At 34.2% G+C, this 24604-nt stretch overlaps 1 protein-coding gene across 4 annotated transcripts in view; it reads right to left on the bottom strand.

Moving 5' to 3' along the window:
* Positions 1–1792: 1792 nt before the first annotated feature.
* Positions 1793–24604, bottom strand: part of LOC149798585 (monocarboxylate transporter 13-like) — an 84375-nt gene continuing 61563 nt past the window's right edge. For 3 of the 4 annotated variants that reach the window (XM_089957403.1, XM_089957402.1, XM_089957404.1), the window contains exon 6: positions 1793–23051. In XM_089957403.1, coding sequence (XP_089813529.1) covers positions 22798–23051 — 254 coding nt within the window. In that variant the 3' untranslated portion in view covers positions 1793–22797. The remainder of the gene's footprint in view (positions 23052–24604) is intronic. The other variant, XR_016420993.1, reaches the window with a different exon arrangement.

Raw genomic sequence — 24604 nt, 5'->3', positions numbered from 1 at the left:
AGCAGGAAATTTACGATGTTTTAATACTGCCCACATTATAGGTAACTAACTGAGGTATACAACAGCATTGTCAAACCCTGAATTTTATTTTAACTAATGTTGATACAAAAAACCAACACTTTAATACTATATCTTTTCTACATCATGGGTTTTACAGCCTCTGAGATTTAAATGAGCTTTAGAGGTGTAATTTTTTAGCCTCTGAGAACCGTATTTCAATCAGCTTTTGTGGTGAAAGTTTTCAGCCTCTGAGATTTCAGTGAGCTTTTGAGGTGTAATTTGTCCGCCTCTGAGAACTGTATTTCAATGAGCTCTTGAGGTGCAATATTCCAGCCTCTGAGATTTCAGTGAGCTTTTGATGTGTAATTTTTCAGCCTCTGAGAACTATTTCAATGAGCTTTCGAGGTGTAATTTGTCAGCCTCTTAGACTGTATTTCAATGACCTTTCGATGGGTAAATTTTCAGCCTCTGAAAACTGTATTTCACTGAGCTTTTCAGGTGTACTTTTTCAGCCGCTGAGAACTATTTCAATGACCTTTTGAGGTGTACATGTTCAGCCTCTGAGAACTGTATTTCAATGACCTTTTGATGGGTAAATTTTCAGCCTCTGAAAACTGTACTTCACTGAGCTTTTCAGGTGTACTTTTTCAGCCTCTGAGAACTGTATTTCAATGAGATTTTTAGCTGTAATTTTTCTCATGGAAATGTAACGTTACTGTGAATATAAGTGCATAAATGGGTACAAAAAGTGATAGGAAAAAAAATGTGTGCACCACTACAAAGGGACACTACTCAATCTGGAAACAGTATGTTTAATGTTTCATTTGACCCATTCAGTGCTATATCATTACTTTATTTATTTAGTCAAAATTCAACAACACGATTCTGTAGTTAACAAGGTATATACCTTATTTATATTTAAAGTTTTGTATACCCTCAGTCTGAATTTAAAGAGTACTGGGGAAAAAAATGTTTTACAGCGATTTTCAAGCAAACGAATCGACTCGGAAGAATAAAACTAAATTTTTCAAAATTCAACGAGTTTTCATGGCAAAAATCTTGAAATTCAAGACTGCACATCCATGTGCCAGAATAATAAAATTAACTGATCACATTATTCAAAGGCTGTCGATGTCGATGCTGAATTTTCTCCGATGTAAATTGGAGATATCTCTGACTCCAATAATATGATAAATTCACCAGAACAAAACTGTTAAAGAAATTAAGGATGTGATTAAAATGTGACATTACATAACATGTTTATTTATCAAGCAGAAGGATGTGATTAAAAGGTGACACTACATAACATATGTTTATTTATCAAGCAGAAGGATGTGATTAAAAGGTGACACTACATAACGTGTTTATTTATCAAGCAGAAGGATGTGATTAAAAGGTGACACTACATAACATGTGTTTATTTATCAAGCAGAAGGTTGTGATTAAAAGGTGACACTACATAACATGTGTTTATTTATCAAGCAGAAGGATGTGATTAAAAGGTGACACTACATAACATGTTTATTTATCAAGCAGAAGGATGTGATTAAAAGGTGACACTACATAACAGGTTTATTTATCAAGCAGAAGGATGTGATTAAAAGGTGACACTACATAACATGTGTTTATTTATCAAGCAGATTGATGTGATTAAAAGGTGACACTACATAACATATGTTTATTTATCAAGCAGAACAAAATGTTTTCGGTCTTCATTAAATGATAGGAATCTTATGCTACAGACAGACAGACGGACAGACAGAGAGGATAAAGAAAAGAGAACACGTGAATCCGCCATACAGTTTACTTTTATAATTTATATTGATTTTGTACAAGAGTAGGTGAGACTGATGTTTCCTTTAACCCATACACTTGTACATAAGGCATAAGACTTCAATCTGCATTTGCAACATCAAAGATAAATGAAAAATGAATTTTGTTGTTCCATGGTTATTGGTTACACTAATGAGAACAAATCATGTAAATAAAAACCAGTTGATTACAGGCAGTTCTGCAAACATATATACAATATTTCCTAAACATATATTTTCCCAGAAGATAACCTTTTCAAGATAAACTATCTCTCTTCAGTATATGAAATCATTGCTGACAAAAATATTCATATCATTATGAGTATTTTATGAAAATAAAGATTATATATAAACATTTTCATCCTGAGAAGGTTATATTACTTTTACATAAAATAGGGGTATAAACGATAGTCCTGATTACAAATGCAAGCATTTCATTTCTCCTGTGAAGCTCAAGATGAAAAGTTTTTACAATACTTGAAGCCATTGAGTTACGGAATTAAAGAGTTGGTGTAATTTCCTGCCATCGTCAACCCAAAAGATTACTGAAAACTGCTCAGATAACAAATCCACTCAAAATGTATACAATAACAAGAAACCCATATGGGTCCCAAACTGCTCATCTGGCGACGTTTGCCTACTAGTTACATGGAGGCCAAGAAATCCGGGTCAGTTGGTACTTTCCATTCAAACTGCTTCTAGTGCTCTCGATAGTTTATGCTATGAAAACAAGATTCTCCTATTGTTTGTTCAAACATATGTGATGGCACATCGCCAACATTTGGCCAACAATGAAAGACCGTTATGGCAAAATGTTTTATCATCGTTGGCCAAATAATGTTAAAGAGTTTTTTGTCAAAAGTTGCTTGAATATTTTCCTTCATTACGTTGTTAAGAAAGTACCCTTATTTAAAGGCAGACTGGCATTATTTGTATGAATTTGTAATGCTTTAAACTCTCTTGCTTTTTGTTAAACTCAGGTGCACAATATTTGTGATGAAGTTATGATCTCTATATTTTTAACAAAATTGGCCACAGATGATGATGCATTAACATCATGGTGCAGAAGACATTCAACCTTTGTCAAATTTAGTCCAGTTTTGTTCAGCATTTTTAACAGAATTCGTTAAATTTGTTTTTCTATTTTCAACAATGGTGGCCATACTTGATGGCAAAATAGCGTCATCTGTAAGGCTTCCAATAGTTTCATGCCAGGTTTAAAAACCCATTATGTCAGTATGCTTTCTGCTAAATTTGTCTGAAGTTGGTCCAGTGATTTCAGAGTGAGTTGAAAATAGCAAATGTTAATGAATGATAGCTGGATGGATGATGTATGCAAGAAGGAGGGTAATACCACGAGCTCACTTGGTCTTACGGTCGAGTGAGCTAAATGAGTAATTTATGTTCAAGTACACATCAAACTGTGAAACTACACTATGATCTGCACACAATGCATATGATACAAATAGCAAGGGACACAAGTTGGCCTGATATCCTCGCCTGGCTTACATAACTTACAGTAGCTCATTTCACTGTCTTACTGAGCATTTTAGGAACACAACTCAGGTAAACTCCCAAATATTGTGTCCTGATGGTGGCCGGACAAAATGGTAGCGGACAAAATGGTACGGACAAAATGGTATGGACAAAATGTTAAGTGGACATAATGGTATTGGACAAAGAAGTATGGATAAAATGGTGCAGACAAAATAGTAAGGACAAAATGGTATGGGACAAATTGTACTAGGATTAAATGGTATAGACAAAATGGTATGGATAAAATGTTGCATACAAAGTGGTATGGGACAAATGGTACATATATCAGAATTTCGCTTGTTTAATGAAAATAATAATTACATAAAATCATAATAAAATTTAAATTTTATTATTATATTAAAATGCTCACGCATCCATAAACTAACTGAAAAAGAAACCAATACAAATGAATTTTATTAAAGTCGTGTAACTTCGGAAATGTTAATTGTATTTTATTTTTAAAAAACTCAAGTGAAACTGCAAATAACTTATACCGAATCTACAAAATGCAACGATACCAAATAGTAATTCAGTACAATTTTAATGACTGAAAAAATTCGCAACAATTTTGGTTCAACAAAATCAGTCTTCCATTGCCTAAGAGCAATTTATGTCAATATACCTGTGCATTCAACCCATACATAAACTAATGGACAATGGTTATTCATATAATCTGAGATAGAGTTTAATGTTGGTCTCATTTTTAAATCAGACAAATACAATTAACTTTATGATGACCTTCATCAAACTGGCTTCCTGGCATTGAAATTAAGCATTTACCATGAAGCCTAGGAATAACTTGATCTAGTGTTTGCGTCACGCTTCCATGCTCTTCCTTGCTTTCAAAAATAAAGTTGTCTGTTTTGTTTTTACATTTCGTATTAATAAAATTGTAGTCGTACCATTTTGTCTATACCATTTAATCCTAGTACTATTTTGTCCCATACCATTTTGTCTGCACCATTATATCCATACCAATTTGTCCAATACCATTATCACCACTTAATATTTTGTCCATACCATTTTGTCCGTACCATTGTGTCCGTACCATTTTGTCCGCTACCATTTTGTCCTAGTACCGTCCTGATTTTACGCTTTAGCTATATTCTGACAAATATTCTTTCTCAAAATAATGACATAATTAATATATACAGACTCTCGGTCCTAATCAAAGTCATCTATGATATCCAATATGCACCAAGTTGAATAGAATGGTTCCGACAACACCAGATGCAGAAAGGTATCCCTCTCACTCATTATAGAACCAGTTTACGACAATGATTATAGAAGCTTAATGTGAACAACAACCAACCGAATTCGATCTCAGGAATGGTAAGAAGCTCAGCCAATCCAAGATAAGCTCATTTATATGCATAGATCTTATCCATAGTCAAATTAATCCAATATCCGATGCAACGGCAGTTCATTAATATGCAATTGCTTCACTAAAAATCGTTCTCAACCAAGGCATTGATGGCAGCCTCTCCAGCAACGGTATGGATAAAGTACGGCTACTTTAGTAAAATAGGACAAATGTAGGGGGAAAAAAAACAGGAAAAATAGGGATATTTATTGAGGAAATTTAGGTATGCAATTTACGTCAATTATTGAAAAATAAAACCTTTACTTAGCTTCGTGAACTTAAACAAAATCAAGACTTACTCATATAATAGTTGTGTCCTTAGTCAAGTCTACCTTAATTTTCTTAAACATCTAGGTCCATATGACAGAGGCCTTATCTGATTTAATTTTTATATAACAAAATCACTATCAGTCCAATTAGATGAATATCAAACAAAAAAAAAAAAAGAAAAAAGCTACCCTTTTAACCTATTCTTATTGGTTCATTAACATGAAATTGTTAATATAACAGCCTTTCAACGCAGCTTTGGGAGTACATTGGTCCAAACATAAAATAGCTTCTATTATGATCCGAATGATTTGCAATTTTGGGAATTAACAATAAGTTTATACTGAGACAAAATGAAGAAAAATACAAAACTCTTGTACTTGTGTATCAGACAAAGCATATTATCTTCATTTGTGTAGCAAACAGAAATAGTAACACAGTATGAAAGTTAGCACTGGTGCATTTCTTAGAAAAAGAAGAGAAATCATCCAACTTTGAACCTCTTCCGTGAACACTGCACAATGTATTAGTAGTAAGCTGTTACTATGGTAATAGGCAGCACGCTAATAAATCAGTTACAATTGCTCGTACAAAAAATACAGGATAATTTATTGGACGTACTCTGATTATGTTATTGTCTTGATGATAAATAACATTATGCAAAATAGACAAGTAATTTAAGAACGCTCACTGATAATCAAACATTCTTAAATGTGATAAATTTGTAGATCTGACAATTACGATCTAAGGTCATGATTGATAAACAAAAGCATTAGTTATACAAAAAAATACAGTTTAAAATAGCTTACTGTTACTTCACTGGCACAATCTGTATGCAAATACAGTTAGAGCTACCGTGGTATGAAGTGACAAACCACCCAAACAACACTCGAAAACTAAGGAGTGAAAACCTAATATAGGTATTATTTACTAGGCCCACATAGTCTTGATAAAATATATACACCGCCTTAAATAGTCAGGAAGATATCTTTCATTTTGAAGAACAAAAATATTTTTGAATGTGAGTGCTAATCCCAATGGAACTGCGAATAATCATCCATCAGGCTTCCTTTCTTCTTATCAAGTTCGTTTGTTTATTGTTAGCACTTTGTTTTAATGCTTCTGCTGAATTCTGCAGATTTGATTTTGCTACCTCCAAAAATGAAGTCAGCCATGATTTCACAGGTCTTAGCCTTCTGAAGCTCTTCTTGACATTTCTTTCCAATTCTGAATCTTTATCTGATAGCCTTCTCGTTTGTATTTCATTCTTATAATGTATTCCATCAAGCTGCTCTATTTGATTTTGCATTGGTTTCTTCAGAATTTCTGACTCTGCTTTTTTTTCTTCAACAAGATTGTGTGTGTTCTGCGTGATTTCTTCACAGGATTAAGTTCAGTGGGAATAGAATTTCATTAACATTTTCAAGAACACCACGACAGCATCACGGGTCAAGTCTTGGTCCATTTATGGTCTCTTGTACAACGAGTGTTTGGTCTTCTGTTAGTGCCTTTCTATTTGTAAATACAATGAGAACACTTTAGCATTCCTGTCAAACTTCTGATCTGCATCACTCACTTTAAATAATCGTCAACCCTCTGGAGCTCTCCATTACCATCTTGTATCCATTCTTCTGGAACCATCTTCACTCACCCATTACAAGGGGCAAATCATATTTGCTGATATTAGGTAAGCTTTCTGCAATCCTCCTCAAAAGAATCTGAAAACTGAACAATGTGCAAACCCATAATCAGATGTTCTGATGATCAGTGGGTGGTCAGTTTGAAACATTTTGGCCTTTTTAAAAACAAAACAAAAAAAAACAACTAATCTTTTATTGATGTATTCTATGAAGAATCGGATTTAAGTTCAAGGTCGATGTCAGTGGTAATAGGAGAGGGGCTCTCATGGACAGATCATCTTCAAGTCCGATTACCATTGAAACAGATATAAATCTAAGTACTCTGCCTATATAAATCTAAGTACTCTGCCTATTCTCACAAAATACCAAGACCTTATATGAACGCATTGTGAATATGCGGTGCACACGGGGAAAAAAAATACTAGACCAGGTAAACCTAAGCCTTCCAAATTGGTCTTACAAAAGAACCACATTCTCTCATTAACATTAGGTTTTCACTACCTAATTACAAGAGCAGAGATGGAGGCAGCTAGTACTCCTCCTGTCAGTATATCACCCAGTACCTGCCCGATATCATTTCCTTTCGCATGACCAAATGTAAAAAACTTTTAAGAACCATGTCACAAATTCTCTCATCTCAACTGAGCAGAATCAGAAGAGAACACAAATTCTCCCATCTCAACTGAGCAGAATCAGATCAGAACATCAAACTGTTTTCTTTCCAGAGAATCTCTGTTCAGTACAACTGAATGTTAAATGACATTTTACTGTTGTTGAATTTCTCAGAGATCTCCTTCCTGAAGTATGGCCAAGTCCATTAGTAATCATGTAAGAAAGTTAACTTTTGCTCATTGTAAAATCTTACAAAAACAGAGCCAGAAAACATTGTTTTGAGGAAGTTCTCAGGTTCCGTCATAGGAAATGTAAAAATAACCAGAAGCAGCTACTATCATTGCCCACTAAACATCTGCTAACATGATTTCCTCCTGATGGGTTTATGATTACAGAGCCATTGGCTGAGACTTGGGTACCGGTCGAGAATCTCCACTAGATTTTCTACTCTCTATACCTGATGGTATGAAAAATGTCTGAAAGTTGCCGAATCCCACTTTTGCAATATTGTTATGCTTCTGTCCTTCATCGTGACACATTTGCTACTCAAGTTCAGTGATTCCGTACTGAACTGATTTGCTTCAACAAAACAACCACCTGCATCTTCTGAAGAGGAGCGTTTCTTACACCATGACTGAAGTTCATGTCCATTGATATCGTGTTGCACTCTGAGTTACTTGAAAGCATATCACTTAATCGTGTACCTCTTAATTTCTTTACTTGTTCGATTGATCTAAAGATATGTCAAACTACATCTACTGGATGTATCATAATTACCGGCCCCCAATTAAATAAATGAATCTGATTTGCTCTTTAATAACAGAAAGATCATAAAATTTAACCATTTGTATACACATCAAGCAATATGACTACTATAAATTGTAAAGCTTTGAAGGTTAGCAACAATACATATATGTAATATAGAATTAATATTCAGTGTTGCTACACGGCATATCTTTCATATATTATGCAGCTGCTTTTAATGATGTTGCACCGTTAGCATGCACATAAAAACATTGCATATGTTGTCTTGTTTTTACAAGAGTGGGAATAAAGTGGCCATATTTTGGAAAAAAAGGGATAATAGGGGTCTAATAAAGTAGACAAAAAGGAGGCCAAACTTGGGCTACTAAATAGACTAATGACCATGACCTAATTACCCCGTTTTATAAAAATGCATTAAAAAAAAAGTGGTAACAAAATTGTCTCTCAAATGCAAATTCACCTCATAAATATGCATAGATCTTGCTTAAAAGGCAAGTCATCCAAGACCTTAACGATTTCAGCCTCTTCACGAACTTTACCAAATTTGGGTCAGGAATACAAACTCTAGATTGATAACAATTTCAATCGCATACAGTGATCCAGCACAAAAGAATTCATGCGTGAATTTTATCATATATCCCTATATTTTATGGCTTTAAGAATGGTAACCAACTCGGCCAAACAGATGCAAGTTTTCTATTAATATGCATTGGTCCAAAATCCTGATGACACAAGCCCTTATTCCAATTTTGATCAAAACTAGATCTCAGTTATGGCGTCCAGAATGGCCGTAACCAACGAGATGCACAATTACCTAAATTATAAGCATGGCTGTCGCTTCATTATCAAACTGTAAAAGATCTTGATATAACAGTATATTCAAAGTCTATAAAAATTGGATCTGAACTCTGGCCTCCAGAGTGGAATGGTCTGAGAATCAGATGCAAAATTATCTCATTGATATTATTGATTTTCCTCTCAATGGACCCCATCAAGGCTGATCATAACTGCCACAGTGGCAACATGCTCAACCAATCAGGTGTAAGTTCATCTCATTGGATTTTGCTCTCAATAAACCCCATCAAGTCTGATCAAATCTGGATCTGAACTCTGACCTCCAGACTGAAAGGTCGGACAATCAGATGCAAGTTCATCTCATTGTTAGTGTGGATTTTGCTCTCAATAAACCCCATCAAGTCTGATCTAACCTGGATCTGATCTCTGACCTCCAGACTGGAAAGGTCAGACAATCAGATGCAAGTTCATCTCATTGACATTATGGATTTTGTTCCCATCAAGTCAGATCATAACAGTCAGAGTGGGAGCATGCTCAGTCAATCAGGTGCATGATCACCTCGTCACCATGCACTTACTTACTAATCAACTAACTTGTCCAAAATCTTATTGACATAAATATTCTAATTTTGATGAAAATCAAATCAGAGACATATAGCATCAAGACTGGGTAACAAATGTAGCCAGTTAGATGCAAGATGATTAGATTTCATAATTAATATGCATTTCTCACCCCAATTACTGATTTCATCCAAGATCTTGATGATATAAAACCACATTCCAATTCTGATTGAAACTGGATAAAAACTGGATAAAAAATATGGACTCCGGAGTTGCAACGAGCAACAACAGCGAAACAGCAGAACAATGGACTACACCATGCAAGACAGATAATTAATGATACCAGACAGACAATGGATGACACCATGCAAGACAGACAATGGATGACACCATGCAAGACAGACAATGGACAACACGATGCAAGACAGATAATGAATGACACCATGCAAGACAGACAATGGACGACACTATGCAAGACAGACAATGGCTGACACCATGCAATACAGACAATGGATGACACCATGCAAGACAGACAATGGACAACACGATGCAAGACAGATAATGAATGACACCATGCAAGACAGACAATGGACGACACCATGCAAGACAGACAATGGACAACACGATGCAAGACAGACAGTGGACAACACCATGCAAGACAGACAATGGATGACACCATGCAATACAGAAAATAAATGACACCATGCAAGACAATGAATGACACCATGCAAGACTGGATAAAATCATACAAGATAGATACTGAATGACACCATGCAAGACAGACAATGAATGACATCACACAAGACAATGAATGACACCATGCAAGACGGACAATGGATGACACCATGCAATACAGACAATGGATGTCACCATGCAAGATAGACAATGAATGACACCATGCAAGACAGACAATGGATGGGATCATGCAAGACAGAAAATGGATGACACCATGCAAGACAGACAATGAATGACACCACACAAGACAGAAAATGAATGACATCATGCAAGACAGACAAAGAATGACACGATGCAAGACAGTCAATGGATGACACCATGCAAGGCAGACAATGGACGACACCATGCAATACAGACAATGGATGACACCATGCAAGACAATGGACGACACCATGCAAGACACGCAATGAATGACACCATGCAAGACAATGGATAAAACCATGCAAGATAGACAATGAATGACACCATGCAAGACAGACAAAGGGCCATACCATAGGATCACTTGGTCCATGTCCAGGTGAGATAAAATGGAGTCAGACTGACAGAGAGTACAATCCTATAACAAAAACACAACAACTGCAGCAATATATTACAAAAAAACATATAATTATACAAAGAAAACTGAAATGAACATGTCGCTGTTTTATTTTTAAATACAAATAACTAAGTGGTCCAACAATCCTCAGTGAGTAATACAATCATTGATACATTTCACCTTTTTGTTGAATGAAATGGCTTTTTTCTGTGAGAGTGGCCTCCCTTTAGAATGGACCTTGTAGGAGAACTGTATTTGTGTCATAATTCTAATTAGAACATCAAGAAGTAGTTTTAGATAATAACAAATAGCAATAACATACATAGATAATAACAAAATAGCAATAACATACATTTGTTAAGCTTACTGCCAAATATTCAGCGAAACCTATTACATACGTACATCAACATAGTACTGTCCTGTAAAGGAGAGAAATATATGTATGAAATAAAACCTATGCAACAGATACAACAATAAACCCCATTCAGTGCAACTACCAAATGTTTACATGTAAACTGAAGACTAATAATGAATACAACAGTATTTAAGTAACTATCAAAATGAGATGAAATGTCCCATTAAAAAAGACAATTATATGTCTCAGTAAAAGTGGGACACATTTAAGTATCATAATTAAAAATATGCACCTAAGTGATGACTGTACAAAGCAAATAAAGATCTTGAGACAGCAAAATGTCTGACACATATCCAATGTAGCACACAGCACTAACAATGTCCCATGTATCATATAACAATAACACATGTCCAATGTAAGATATAACATTAACACATGTCCAATGTAACATATAACATTAATATATGTCCCACGCTTCATACGAGATTTAAGACATGTCCCATGCAACACATAACATTAACACATGACCCATGTATCATATAACATTTAATGCATTTCAGTGTATCATGTAACATTAACACAGATCCCATGTAACACACACCATTAACTCATGTCCCATGTATCATATAATGTTAACATGTCCCATGTAATATATATGATGTTAACACATGCCCCATATATAATGAAGCATTACTGAACATGAGTATACCTCTAATTCAACTGAGCAATGTTTGTACTTTTGAGATTACATTCCTTTTTAAAAGTTTGATATAAAAAACGCAAGACTAGTCCAAGTTGAGTTGCATCAATGTGCATCAGGTATGTACATTTTTTCTAAAAGGTATGTAACACATACATACTCAGAAAATGAAATGCATATTCAAGGCTATCAAGCCATAGAAATAATTGTAGCTTATACTTATGTGCTAGTAATAGCTTTGATAACTTAAACTTCATTTGCAGCAATTATATTCAGTTTGTTGCATTATTCTGTACAATCAACAGATCAAATTATTAAACTGTTTTAGATCTATTATGCACTCCTGCAATTATGGATGGCTTGAAAAGATCTAAAGTAAAAAATGATCATGACTAATTAAGTTACATTTGACAAGGATTAAAATTAAGTTCATTGTAAGTCAGCTGTTACAGATCAACAAGAGTAATATGACGTTCGTAAACAGCACACAATATAGTAAACACACCATATTGCTGACACTATTAGAGGCAGCAATATTGACGGTTATGCTTAATGGCGTGGCTTCAAGTCAATCTCAAAGTTGCAATGGCATTTGGGTACAGGTAGAAATAACTAGAAATAAAAATGTTTTGAAGTTGTGAACAGCAGAAAAAGAAAGAAACTGGCTTTTCATAATTCAGACAAAACTTCTCAAGAGGACCACAACAATGGTTAAAGAATTCATGTTTACCACAGAAAGATAACAAATTTGAACTTTATAAATGAACATGGAATCACATTTCATAATCCTCCATGTAGCACAGCAGACAGATTCTGGTGATTATTGACCAAAAGGTCTTGATGATCAGAGCATGGTCAAAGTATGACGTCTTGAACTAAACCTACTGTGCAGAATGAACTATATTTTTTATTAGACTTTATACAGCCAAAACAGCAAAACCTCAAACTCCAAAATCTATTGGTGTCTTTATTAAAAGTGCAAACCATCAACAAAGATTCATAAAGAAATTACTTTAAAACAAGCACTCATCTGCAAAAAAGATTATTTTTCACTAAATCACAATGACCTTTAACTCTGGATCCCAAAACCATACCTTAAATGCAAGCTCTTTGGTCACAGTAGACAGTCTAGAACTAAAGTTATTATGCAAAAGCTATTTTTCATCAGAGTCATTGACTTTGACCTTTGGCTTTTAGAATCTGAAATTGATAGACATTTTCCTGATACCAATGCAAGCCATCCACAGTTTTTGGTGCAGGTTTGTGGTGAAAATTATTGTTACAGTGAGGAAAAAAAGATCCCATCATGGTCACAGATATTGACTTTGGACCCTACAATCCATAGATTTCTTCCTTACCCCAAGTGCATTCCTTCCACATGTTTTGGTCCTGGTACGTGATGTAGATCAAATGTTATTAAGAATAAACCTTTTTTCTTCATTTCCAGTGGCCCTGACCTTTGACCTTGACACTGATCAGATTCTTCCTTAACCTAAGTGCGTGACTTCCGTGAATCTGGTAAATGAAGATAGTGGAGAACTTGCCTGTTTATGTGGAAACTAAAAATAGTAACAAACAGACTGAAGGATGATCATCATAACATAAAAAGTATAAATTCCGAGACAGCTGAGAGAAATGATTTTAAAGAAAATCAGTTTTCTTTGAAGATGAGAAAATTGCTGATGGAAAGGCCAGATATTGTTGTGCAGTTTATCTTTGAACAAAATATAAATACTACAATCAACACTTCCATTGTCTACATTGATGAAACATGAATGTCAGCCACAATGTACAAAAGTGGAGGCCACAAGGACTACGATTTCACATCCCTTCCAACTAAAGCAAAAGGATGATTATGTAACAATGAAAAATGTTTCATTAGATATGTGAAACTCATTTTGAAAGCTCACTCAACCATGGAAAACTACAAAAGTTAAATAAAGTAGTTGTGCAAAGTTTTGGTAATTTCTGCAAATGGGTCACAAAGAAACTTATATCACACCTGACTTACATCACACCTGAAGCTCAATTTGATTCCACTGATGGAAAATTCCACACATAGCTTTCTAAAAGACCATTAATCAATGTCTACCCCCAAGAAAGCAGAGATTCTGAACTACTTTCCTCTATATGTCATAACATTTTGACAAGGATGACAGTTGTACGGTACCACCTGTGTGCAATACAAAAATGTTCCTGGGTCACCTGATGAGGCGCATACACAAAGAAAAACATGACGGAATCTCTGAATTTAGGACTACACAGACATTGATATAGCTGGGAGAAAATCTTGATGCTGACAGTGAAAAATGCCTCAGAAAAAAAATGACATGGTGAAAAGTTTCTGGGAGGCATGAACGTTATGAAACTCCAGTGAACTTGACAAAGAATTTGTGGTAAATATAAAACAATGTCAAAGTTGGATAAAATAGGTATTGAATAGGTGTTGTGTAAATATAACATAACTGACAAAGTAACTTTATACAACACATATACATCGTGGTCGATTAAAAAATCCTGTCAATGTTGTGTTTTTCAACGACAAAAGACTCAATGACTTATATACTCCTGTTCTGTTTACATCAAAACGAGCTAAAAAGGATACAACTATGGAAAAAAAAATATTACATGACCTTAAAAACAAAAACAAAAACCAGAAAAAAAAAAAGGAAGGGAGCAAAGGTTTATTTACTGAAAAAATCCTGATTTAGACAGAACAAAAAACACTTAAGCATTAAAACATAACCTCAGCTGAGATTCAAACCAGAGTTAATTGTATATCACCTTGTTTTCTCGAAGACACAAGCTTACAAAATTCTATTCAAGACAACCTTTTTCTGTTTACATTTTACATAATTTTATTCCTGTGGATCTATAATTACTAATTTTATAAACAAACTATAAAAAAAATCATTACATATGCTTTATTTTGCTTTATACATAGCCAAGACAGCAAACCTGTAGTGAGGTAGGAAAAGAAGCTTCATGTTACCAAGTTATAATGACACGAACAGACTGCTCCGGTGGCCTAGTGGTCAGTGTGTCCACCTCGGATGCGGGAGGTCGTGAGTTCGATCCCCGACAGAGTCATACCAAAGACTTACAAAAATGGTACTAACAGCTGCCTCGCCTGGTGCTCTGCATTAAGAGGTTAGTGTCAGGACTAGTCGGACTGGTGTCAGGATAATGTGACTGGGTGGGACATCATGCTACATGTCTGCGGCATGATGCCCCAGTGCTAGACATCACTATAAACTGCCACACTGCAGACATCATAGCAATATGACTGAAAAATTGTTAAAGCTATGTTAAAAATCCAAATCACACACACACGCACATGACACAAACAATAAAACATGCACAACTATTTATTATGTAATTTAGTCAACATATTAATGCAAAAACATATAAAAACAACTGCAAGTTTATATCATGTATTCCTAAAATAAAGTCCCTGGAACATCTGCTATTGTCAAATAATGTTTAAAACAATTCTTAACATTAGAAGTATTGATGAATTTATCTTACGGACCACTTCAAAAACCTCTCTTATAAAGTGTATTGAATATAAAATAAAATCGGGAAACCAAGAACCATCATACTTTGCTAAAAACACAGCATCCATCATTTACAACAATGCAATAAAGTTCAAATTTTTTAATAGATTTCAATTGATTGGCGGGTGGGAGACTGATCGCAGTTACTTCCCCTAAATCTGATTGGTGGCGCCACCAGAAAACCCAGTCCAGCAAGCGCTGCTTCTTAAGTCATCATTTCTCTACCAACAGAATCTTACTGCCACTATGATAATATTTTCTGTGGATAAAATAATAATAATAATAATAATAATAAAAATAATAATAACTTGAATCATTTAGCATTCACATCATTATTCCACTTTGTTTTCACTTTTTTTTTCATCACTCAAGAAAAATCTATTCAGAAATAATGTCAACATCACATTTTCATTCAAGCTATGATACCCTAAGCCCGATAAGACCTCGATGCCCTCCATGGCTCATTATTACTGTGGGTATTATTATTTTGGTTATTGTGGTGGATACTGTTGGACCTGATGATTATAAAATAAAACAGGAACTGAAAAAATATGTTCCAAAATGTTACTTTTACATCAGAGATATGAAAAACTGCAATGTTCTGATAAATCACAACCATAATTTTACTAATTTTTTTTACATATGTTGAAAGTTCTCATCTAAATAATTTATCAAATGATATGATCTCAAAACTCAAATCAATTTCAATTTCAATTAAACATGTCAAATAGTTTAATATTTTAGCATCCAAGTTTTCATCTGCATGGAAATCACTTTCCAAATTGAAACAACTGAAACTCTTAAACCTGGCATTTTTATTTCAAACAAACTAGTATTTGATAAACAAAAGTCATGCTGACCCAGTTTATAAAATTCATGAATCTAATAAATATATTCAAATCCAAATATAAATAAATATATTCAAAAATGTATGTAGTAATGTTAAATAAGTGTATCTCAAATGATGACTGTGAAAATAAATGTAATCCAAATTTTGATTACAAAATTGTACTTTAAATTGTTAGCAATGGGAAAAAAACTTAACCAAGGCACTTAGTATCAAAATTATTTGATAGGACTGGATATAATTCTTTGATACCATCTAAAAGGATAAGAGAACTAAGGTGATTATTCCACTATATGCAACATTTTGAGATGGAATTATGTTTTAAATTTCATGTTCAGTAAGTGTTTATTAGAATACAAGAGTGAAAATTATTTCATTTCTTACTTAGTAGTATAATGTCAGTGTTGCACATAAAATCCCATTGACAGGGGTACCATCTCCCCCTCCCTCCCTAAAAATAATACATAAAGCATTAATAGATAATCTTGTTTGTTTTGACAGTTTTGGCAACTTAAATTTGTGGTCTGCAATATACTACCATATATTCCTTGAACACTTAAATTATTGCAATAGAAGTTATATCATGTGCTCAAATGTCTCGCGAAAAGATTCATGTCCGAATATCTGGTTAACCTGAAATGATCTACACCATGGAATTTACAGCTCCAGATCTTGCTTGCATTTAACTTTAGTGTACATTCATTATCTTGTTGTTGTTGTTGTTGTTGGGTTTAACGCCATTTTTCAGCACGATAGGCTATACATGGCGGCCAGTATTAATGGTGGAGGAAGAACCCGGAAAACCCCGGAAAGAACCACTGACCCACAAGAAGCTACTGGCAAGCTTTCTCACATGCCCACATTGGCTGAATCTTAGACTCGAACCACCGCAGACAGAGGTGAGATGGCAGTGATCCGTAACGAAGCGCGCTTTTGACCACTCTGCCACTCGGGGCCCCCATTCATTATCTACCAGTATTATAATAAATACCCATGTTTTCTGAATTAACTTTCTTTCCAAACAAATCATATATTAAATGACAAATTGCGTATTTGCATTTATTTAACCTCCTCTGTCATTATTTCAACCTCAAAATAATTTAAATCTTCCTTTCTGAAAGGTTGGCTTTAGCCTTAAAAATATGTCAAGTGCTGTCTGACACCTTACACTGCAGCTCAGCTGACAAAAACAAACTCTGAATGTTTTAATTGCCAGATAAATCAGTTTAAAATAGATAGTCCTTGCCATCTTACAGTTTTATCACTTTTTGTGGCTCTGACTATTGATGGCACCAACAGATACATGGGTTGACATGTACTAATAAAAACTCTAGGCCTAATTTTTTTTCAGACAAAATAATGTGCCCATGCTCAAGAACCGGGGAAGAAATAACTCAAAACTGCATGAAACACCCAAGCTCAATGTGCAACATTGTGATGCTATGAATTAATTTTTTTGTAGGTATCAATTTGTGTGGTTTTGCACAGTAAGACAAATTAGTTGGTACTTAAATTTTTAGATTATGGAAGGAATTGCATCATTTCCGCAGATTACTGTTTGAAGGGTAAAACAAATAATCAATGAAAACTGGTACCCTCATTTTAAAAAATTAATATATAATAATTAGCAATCAACAACCCAATTAAATTCATCTGGACAAGTGATCACGCTGGGCTTTGCCAATGTCACAAATTGCAATTTTTTTCCCCTTATTGGTGACACAATATACCATCTGATGATTTTTTTGGTGAAAAAATTTGGCTTTTAAAACTTGTACATACAGTCATAGGTCTGGATGGAGACATTCAAAGGCACAATGAAGGAAGCTGCAAACTTGGATATAAAATGCACTGGAATCTGTTAAATAAACAAATCTTTTGTTCATATTGACTTTAGTGTTTGCTTATGTCATTATCCACTTACAATGATGTCTGATCTTAGTACTGTATGCTGTGATAGAACTCAAATGGTCATGCTATAGAACAGGAACAGGAAAGACCACAATCAACCAAACAAAGGCTATTTCTTTTTTTGTTGAAAAATGTACATTAAAAAAGTTTTTCTGAAACTTAAAAGAAAACTGATTATATCTGAAGCACCAATCATTCTGTATAAATACTAAGCAAAAGAAATTCAAAATTCTGTCCAATGTTTTTGTTGACAATGGGATATAGAATAAACAAGGAATAATGTTATTTTAATATACATGTTGTTTTTTCTAATGGGATATGACTGATATGTGAATTTTCTAACATATGATTTAATACTCAAATTCATCGATTTTCAGGTACATTACTTAACACATTCATGTGTGTTCTGAAAAAATGTATACTGTCAATATACAAATATATTTCCGACTAGTTTTCACTTCATATAATCAAAATTTTCATTCGTTATTTTCTCTCAGTGTAAATCCCAGTCACTAATGATAGGTCACCTCTTAAAAATGTTCCTTGTATGCAAAGTTTCATTGTTTTTTCAGCCACTCCCACCCCACAAGGCTTGTCAAAACATTATGTTGACAATATTACCTTGGTCCCAAATGTATACTGTATTATGAAAATGCAACATGTTTTTTAAAACTGGAGACAAAATATTGAGGTTGGCAATTCTGGGGGTGACAACCTTTTTCAAAGTCAGTGCCAACCCTATGATATATATAGCATGTTAAAATTTAATGAAGGCAATGCAAATTTTGCATGGACAGTAAATGTACAACGTCTATATGAACATTACATATATTTTCGATTAAAACTGATTGTTAATCATCTCTTGATACACCATCCCTTATGTTAACAAAAATATCTCTTTAGGCAGGTAATCTCTCAATACAGGTCACTACATTATGTAATAAAGTAAATCTGATCATACAGAATTAGATCTTTTTTTTTTGGAAACAGAAAGTAGGACTGAAGAAGTCCTTCCATACACCACATAAATCTAACATACACTTATGCATTAAGATCGATATAAAAAGAAACCTGATGGTCAGACTTGATCAATGAAGGCACTGTATATTTCTTCCCACACAAAACATTAATAAATCAAAAAGGTACTGAATATTTGTATCATCAATTCGTGAGCTGTAATGTCCATATTGAGACATTTTTAAAAACATAATATATATATATATATATATATATATATACACACACACACACACACAAAGAATGTATGCATAATACAATTTCAACCCCAATTTAAAAAGTGATCATTTAAACTGAATTACAATCAACAGCATAATACTAAAAGACACTACAAGACAATATTCACAATCTATCCATGTCCTACGTTACATATGCACCACATGGCAGCCAGGCTAAGGAAGACATCTTTTCAAGACTTCTAACAATATCAACAAAGATGTTCAATTTATATACAGTACATGAAAATATGTTTAGTGACACTCTGGACTATCATACAATATTCAATACATCAAAGGCAAGATTACACAGATTAATAAATAACTGAGCGGAAATATTAAATTTTACCATTTAACAACATGAAGAAAATTTTAAAATTTTTTTGTGGTATATCCCATGACTTATACATGTGATTTGAACGACTTTCAACCAATTATATTAATAATGCACTCATGTGTTGTCAAAACATTTTGCTTGAGGTATACATATATATTTATTCTATAAATAGTGTATGTATTGTATATGCTACTCATGACATGCTATAAATAGATACGTACATGTATATAATGTAAACCATCAAACACAAAAAAGCCATACAGATATACTACTGTCTAATATGAACACATCATAAAAATCATGCTGATTTAAATCATCAATAAGGAAAAAATGTTGGTGCCTCCTAAATATTTTTAAAATGATCACTTAAATCTAATTGAGATTCTTTATGTATTTTATAAGAAAACAGTAGCACAGAGAAAATAAATAAAACAAAATGTTGTGACCAAGAATGTATATATCTGCCAATATTTATTGCCAACTTTGTCAACCTAGATAACAAGTGGTTGCCAATTAAATGTCTGGCTATTGCTTTTCTTTAATAGATTGTCATGGTTTTAATTGGATAAAAAAAATTTAATGCAGCCGTTGCAACACAACAAATAATACCAAATGCTTGAAGCAATGGCAGCACCATTGATTTCTTGAGAGTTACGGCCAATGTGAGAAAGCTTGCCAGTAGCTTCTCGTGGGTCGTTAGTTCTTTCCCAGGTTTTCCCAGGTTCTTCCTCCACCATTAATACTGGCTGCCATGTATAGCCTATTGTGTACTGAAAAATGGCGTTAAACCCTGCAACAACAACAACAAAAATTCTTGAGTGTTACCTCCCTTGGATCTTATTGGTATGAAGTAGAAGTAGCCATATTCAACCAATTTTAATTCTTCTTCTCAGAAAGCAAGTAAATCTGTAAGGTTCTTCAGGTGAGAAATCAGTTAAAATTATTTAAATGCAATAAATACAATAAACAATTAAAATCTGTACATAATTCAAGTCACAACACGATTTTAAAATTTGGCATTAAGAAGACATTCCAGATGTGAAGAGATAAATATTTCAAAGTTTATTTCACAGGAATGATGTCTCAACTGCTATAATAAGGCATATTCCAAATAGGCAGAAGGTCAATGAAGTATAAATAGTATGACAATGTGACCTTCATCTGTCCGTAACGAGCAGTTACCCTCCAAAATGAATTTCTTGACTGTGGCATGCAAGTATCAAGCGCATTAATGCTATAACAACAACGCCAAGCAGCACAAAATGTGATCCACATGCTTCACCTTTGTTTCACTTGCAAGATAACAACTTCACATGCCATGATAATTTCACAAACTAGTGCAGAAACGTATAAAGTAAAAAATATTCTTCTTACCCTGGTTTAAGTTATTTATACCAATTTACCATCCACTTCAGTTTAAATCTGAACCTTCCTTCTTATTCGGCAAAATTTAGGTAACAACATTCCAAACTCCAGGAAAACAGTGTGTGCTCAACATTTTCCATTGCTGTTAAGCTGCTTCAATCATGTGCAATATGAAGAGAATTACAAGTTAATGATGTTGCACTAAACAGTACTTCTCTTTGTTGGGGATACAGCAGTCAGCTGTAACTTCTGTCAGGTTCCGATAAAGACTGAGTTAAATATAAGAGCCATTCTGCAAGTCTGTAATGTTGAGTGTAATTTAGCCTTGTGCACTCATCTGTATTACTGAGTGTAATTTAGCCATGTGCACTCATCTGTATTACTGAGTGTAATTTAGCCTTGTGCACTCATCTGTATTACTGAGTGTAATTTAGCCTTGTACACTCATCTGTATTACTGAGTGTAATTTAGCCTTGTGCACTCATCTGTATTACTGAGTGCAATTTAGCCTTGTGCACTCATCTGTATTACTGAGTGTAATTTAGTGCAGTCGCTTAGCTGGTGAATGCTGTTCTACTGACACCAGAGTTATACTACAAGTGTCTGACATTGAAATAAGATCAATGCAAGTGATATATATTGAATTAAGGTCAATAAAAGTGATATATATTGAATTAAGATCAACAAAAGTGATATATACCTTATAATTTATGAATACTACAGCATAATTATGGCTTTTCTCAGATAAAATGTGTAGATATGATGCACAAATGTGCCTGAAAAGTGAATTTTTTTCGCTGATTGGTAAATCAAGTACTTTTATTTTATTATTAATATTAAAATATTCTACTATGGTTGTCATTTAATGCCATGACATTTACCCATGGAAAGAAAGTCTAATTTCCTGGTTTTGTCAGTAGCTGAACATGTTATGTTATTGGATACAAATGCATAGGAAAAGGAAAAAACTTTTCCCCAAAGGCATATCAAGGCAGCCATCCTGGACAAGTATCAAAACTGGGACCCCTGGATTATGAGCATCACACTCTTCCAACCTAAGCTAACACGGATCCCCTGGAAATAAAGAGTTCATGTAGACTCCCATATAGATATACCATCTTTGCACAAGCTTTGAAGAATTAATGTTACAACTATTTGGTGAGAATTGACTGATCATTAATAATAAGCATGTCTTCAATATTTCTGGTGACTAACATAATAGAAACCAAAACTTCAGTTTAAGACAATGTAAAAATAATACACCTGCTTTTAGATTCAAACAAAAGAAAACAACACAAGTGTGATGAAAACAAAAATAGCTGCTTCAAGAAAAGATTTAATAAATGATATAAGCACAAAAAATGAGCACTGAGAAATTGTAAGGGAATATCAAATTTAAAAAGAAAAGATGAAAGTAAGTAATTAAATCTCAACATGACATTTGCAACTCTGTGTTATATCAAATAGGTTCTTCATTATGTAGCCTACTCGATACAAAGAAAAGCAAGACGTGGCCATGTGAGTTTTATAACTATAACTGATATGTTTCAAAATCAAACCAAACTCTAGAATATAGATCTAACCGATTCTCTACTGCAAGCTGGAAACAATTCATCTATCCAGAACCAACATGAACCATGGCAAGTTGTGAGGCGAGCTGATAAAGGTAGGTATATAGAAACCAACAACATTATGACAGGCAAATTATAATTAGGTATTTGTCTCGCTTTGGTGGCATTCCATCTGCAGGTTGTAAAAGTGCGATCTGACCCTGACCAGCAAAAATTATTGTCTGACAGAAGAACAGAGTTCATAATAATATTTTCAACAGTTCAAACTTCTCATCCAAGCAAAAGCTTTAGCACTGTATCAGCTAAACCCTGTCATCATCTGACTGTGGTTGAGACTCAGTGTCATTTCCCTTGAAATTCCCATTGCCTTCAGAATATGACATGATCTCCACGATTTTCCCTGGTGACTCTCTTGCTGGCTTTATTCCTGTCTCACGTTTTTCTTGTATCCTCTTGATAAACGGATAAAGTACTAAAACTAGCGTACCCACCATCATGGATGCTGCTACCAGAAAATTGACCCCTCTGTAAGAATGTGCATCATCATGGATCTTTCCTGTTGAATAGAAATTAAATCAAAATAAAGTTTCTTTAATCTATTAATTCAAATACTTTTAAGTTTCTACAACAATCTTGTCATCTTTGTTTCTCATTGTTGTCATCAAAACTGACCCTTACCTACAGTGTCTATTAGATCTATTTTGAATTACACTTAAAATACCTGTCTCTCCTAACCTCATTTTCTATTTTCTCCTTCTCATTTGCTTCAGTGGTGACCAAGTTATTGCTTCTTTCTGTCCTCGTTTCATTACTGGCACATTCACACCACCATTGACTTGAAAGCAATGAGTAACAGTAGCACCAGTAACAATGTTGATTGTTGTTGTTGTTATAGGGTTTAACGCCATTTTTCGGCACATGATAGGCTAAACATGGCGGCAAATATTAATGGTGGAGGAAGAACCCAGGAAAACCCCAGAAAGAACCACTGACCCACGAGAAGCTACCAGCAAGCTTTCTCACATATCCACATTGGCCGAGCCAGAGACTTGAACCCACGCAGACAGAGGTGAGATGGCAGTGATCCATAACGGTGAGCGCTTTAGACCACTCGGCCACTCAGGGCCCCCAACATTCTTGAAAGCACTGAATGATATATTACCAATTACACTCTACAAGAAACAGACCAAATCTATACATTCCCAATTTGAGGAAATTATCAAGCAGTGGAAACCCAGGCATACAGACAGAGGTGGGATGTCAGTGATCAATAAAGCCTTGCAACACTCTGCTACCTTGCTTTGATCCTAACTTTTATATTTAGTCGATTTCCTTTCTTCTTAATTTTCTTTGAAAATTTTTATCATAATTATACTTTGCACAACGTATATTTCCATACATGGCTTTAAAAACTGTTGCAAGAGTTGTCATGCAATGCTGATTTCAAACTGCATGACATCATCAACTCTCAAAGACATAAAGTGGGTATTTGTTAAAACGTGCTTCCTATACATCTTTCCTATTAACATGACACTGATGTATATTAAGAAAAAACTGTAGATGCATGGCATTAGTCCAACGTTGATGCTTTGTATATTCTATTTAAAACATCACCAGTCTTTTAGTAGCAGTATAATTCAAAATTAGCCACTTTTTGAATCTTCTCGTGTGGACCTGGGTAGTATGCTTATCGTTTTCTTATTGGTCAATACTGAATTGATTTTATGAAAAAAAGTGCTCAGTTATGCTTTCACAAAAGAAATGTAGTCATATGTTGCATGCACTTGTGTCTGTGTGTGTCAAACAGAACTATAACATGACGTAAACAAGAGTCCTTCGAAGAGATTGGCACTAATGTTTCGAAAAGAATTTCCAGGAATCAATAACAAGACCATTTCTTATTTATAACTAAGAGTGCTGAAACCATATTTTTGAGCTCTAGGATTTTGATATCAGCTAATGTGGCAGCCATATTGTATACAGGAGTGGCAAAATTTTCATTTAGGACAAATTTGGCAACATTAGAAGACATTTGTTGAAAATTCCATAATAATCTGCCCATGCAATCAGTAGAATTTGTTGAAAATTCCATAATCTGACCATGAATTC

This window comes from Sinohyriopsis cumingii, chromosome 5 (assembly GCF_028554795.1).
Source record: "Sinohyriopsis cumingii isolate HCF-2022 chromosome 5, ASM2855479v2, whole genome shotgun sequence".
In the NCBI taxonomy this organism is placed as follows: domain Eukaryota; kingdom Metazoa; phylum Mollusca; class Bivalvia; order Unionida; family Unionidae; genus Sinohyriopsis; species Sinohyriopsis cumingii.
This window is presented reverse-complemented; position numbering and strand designations above follow the sequence as displayed.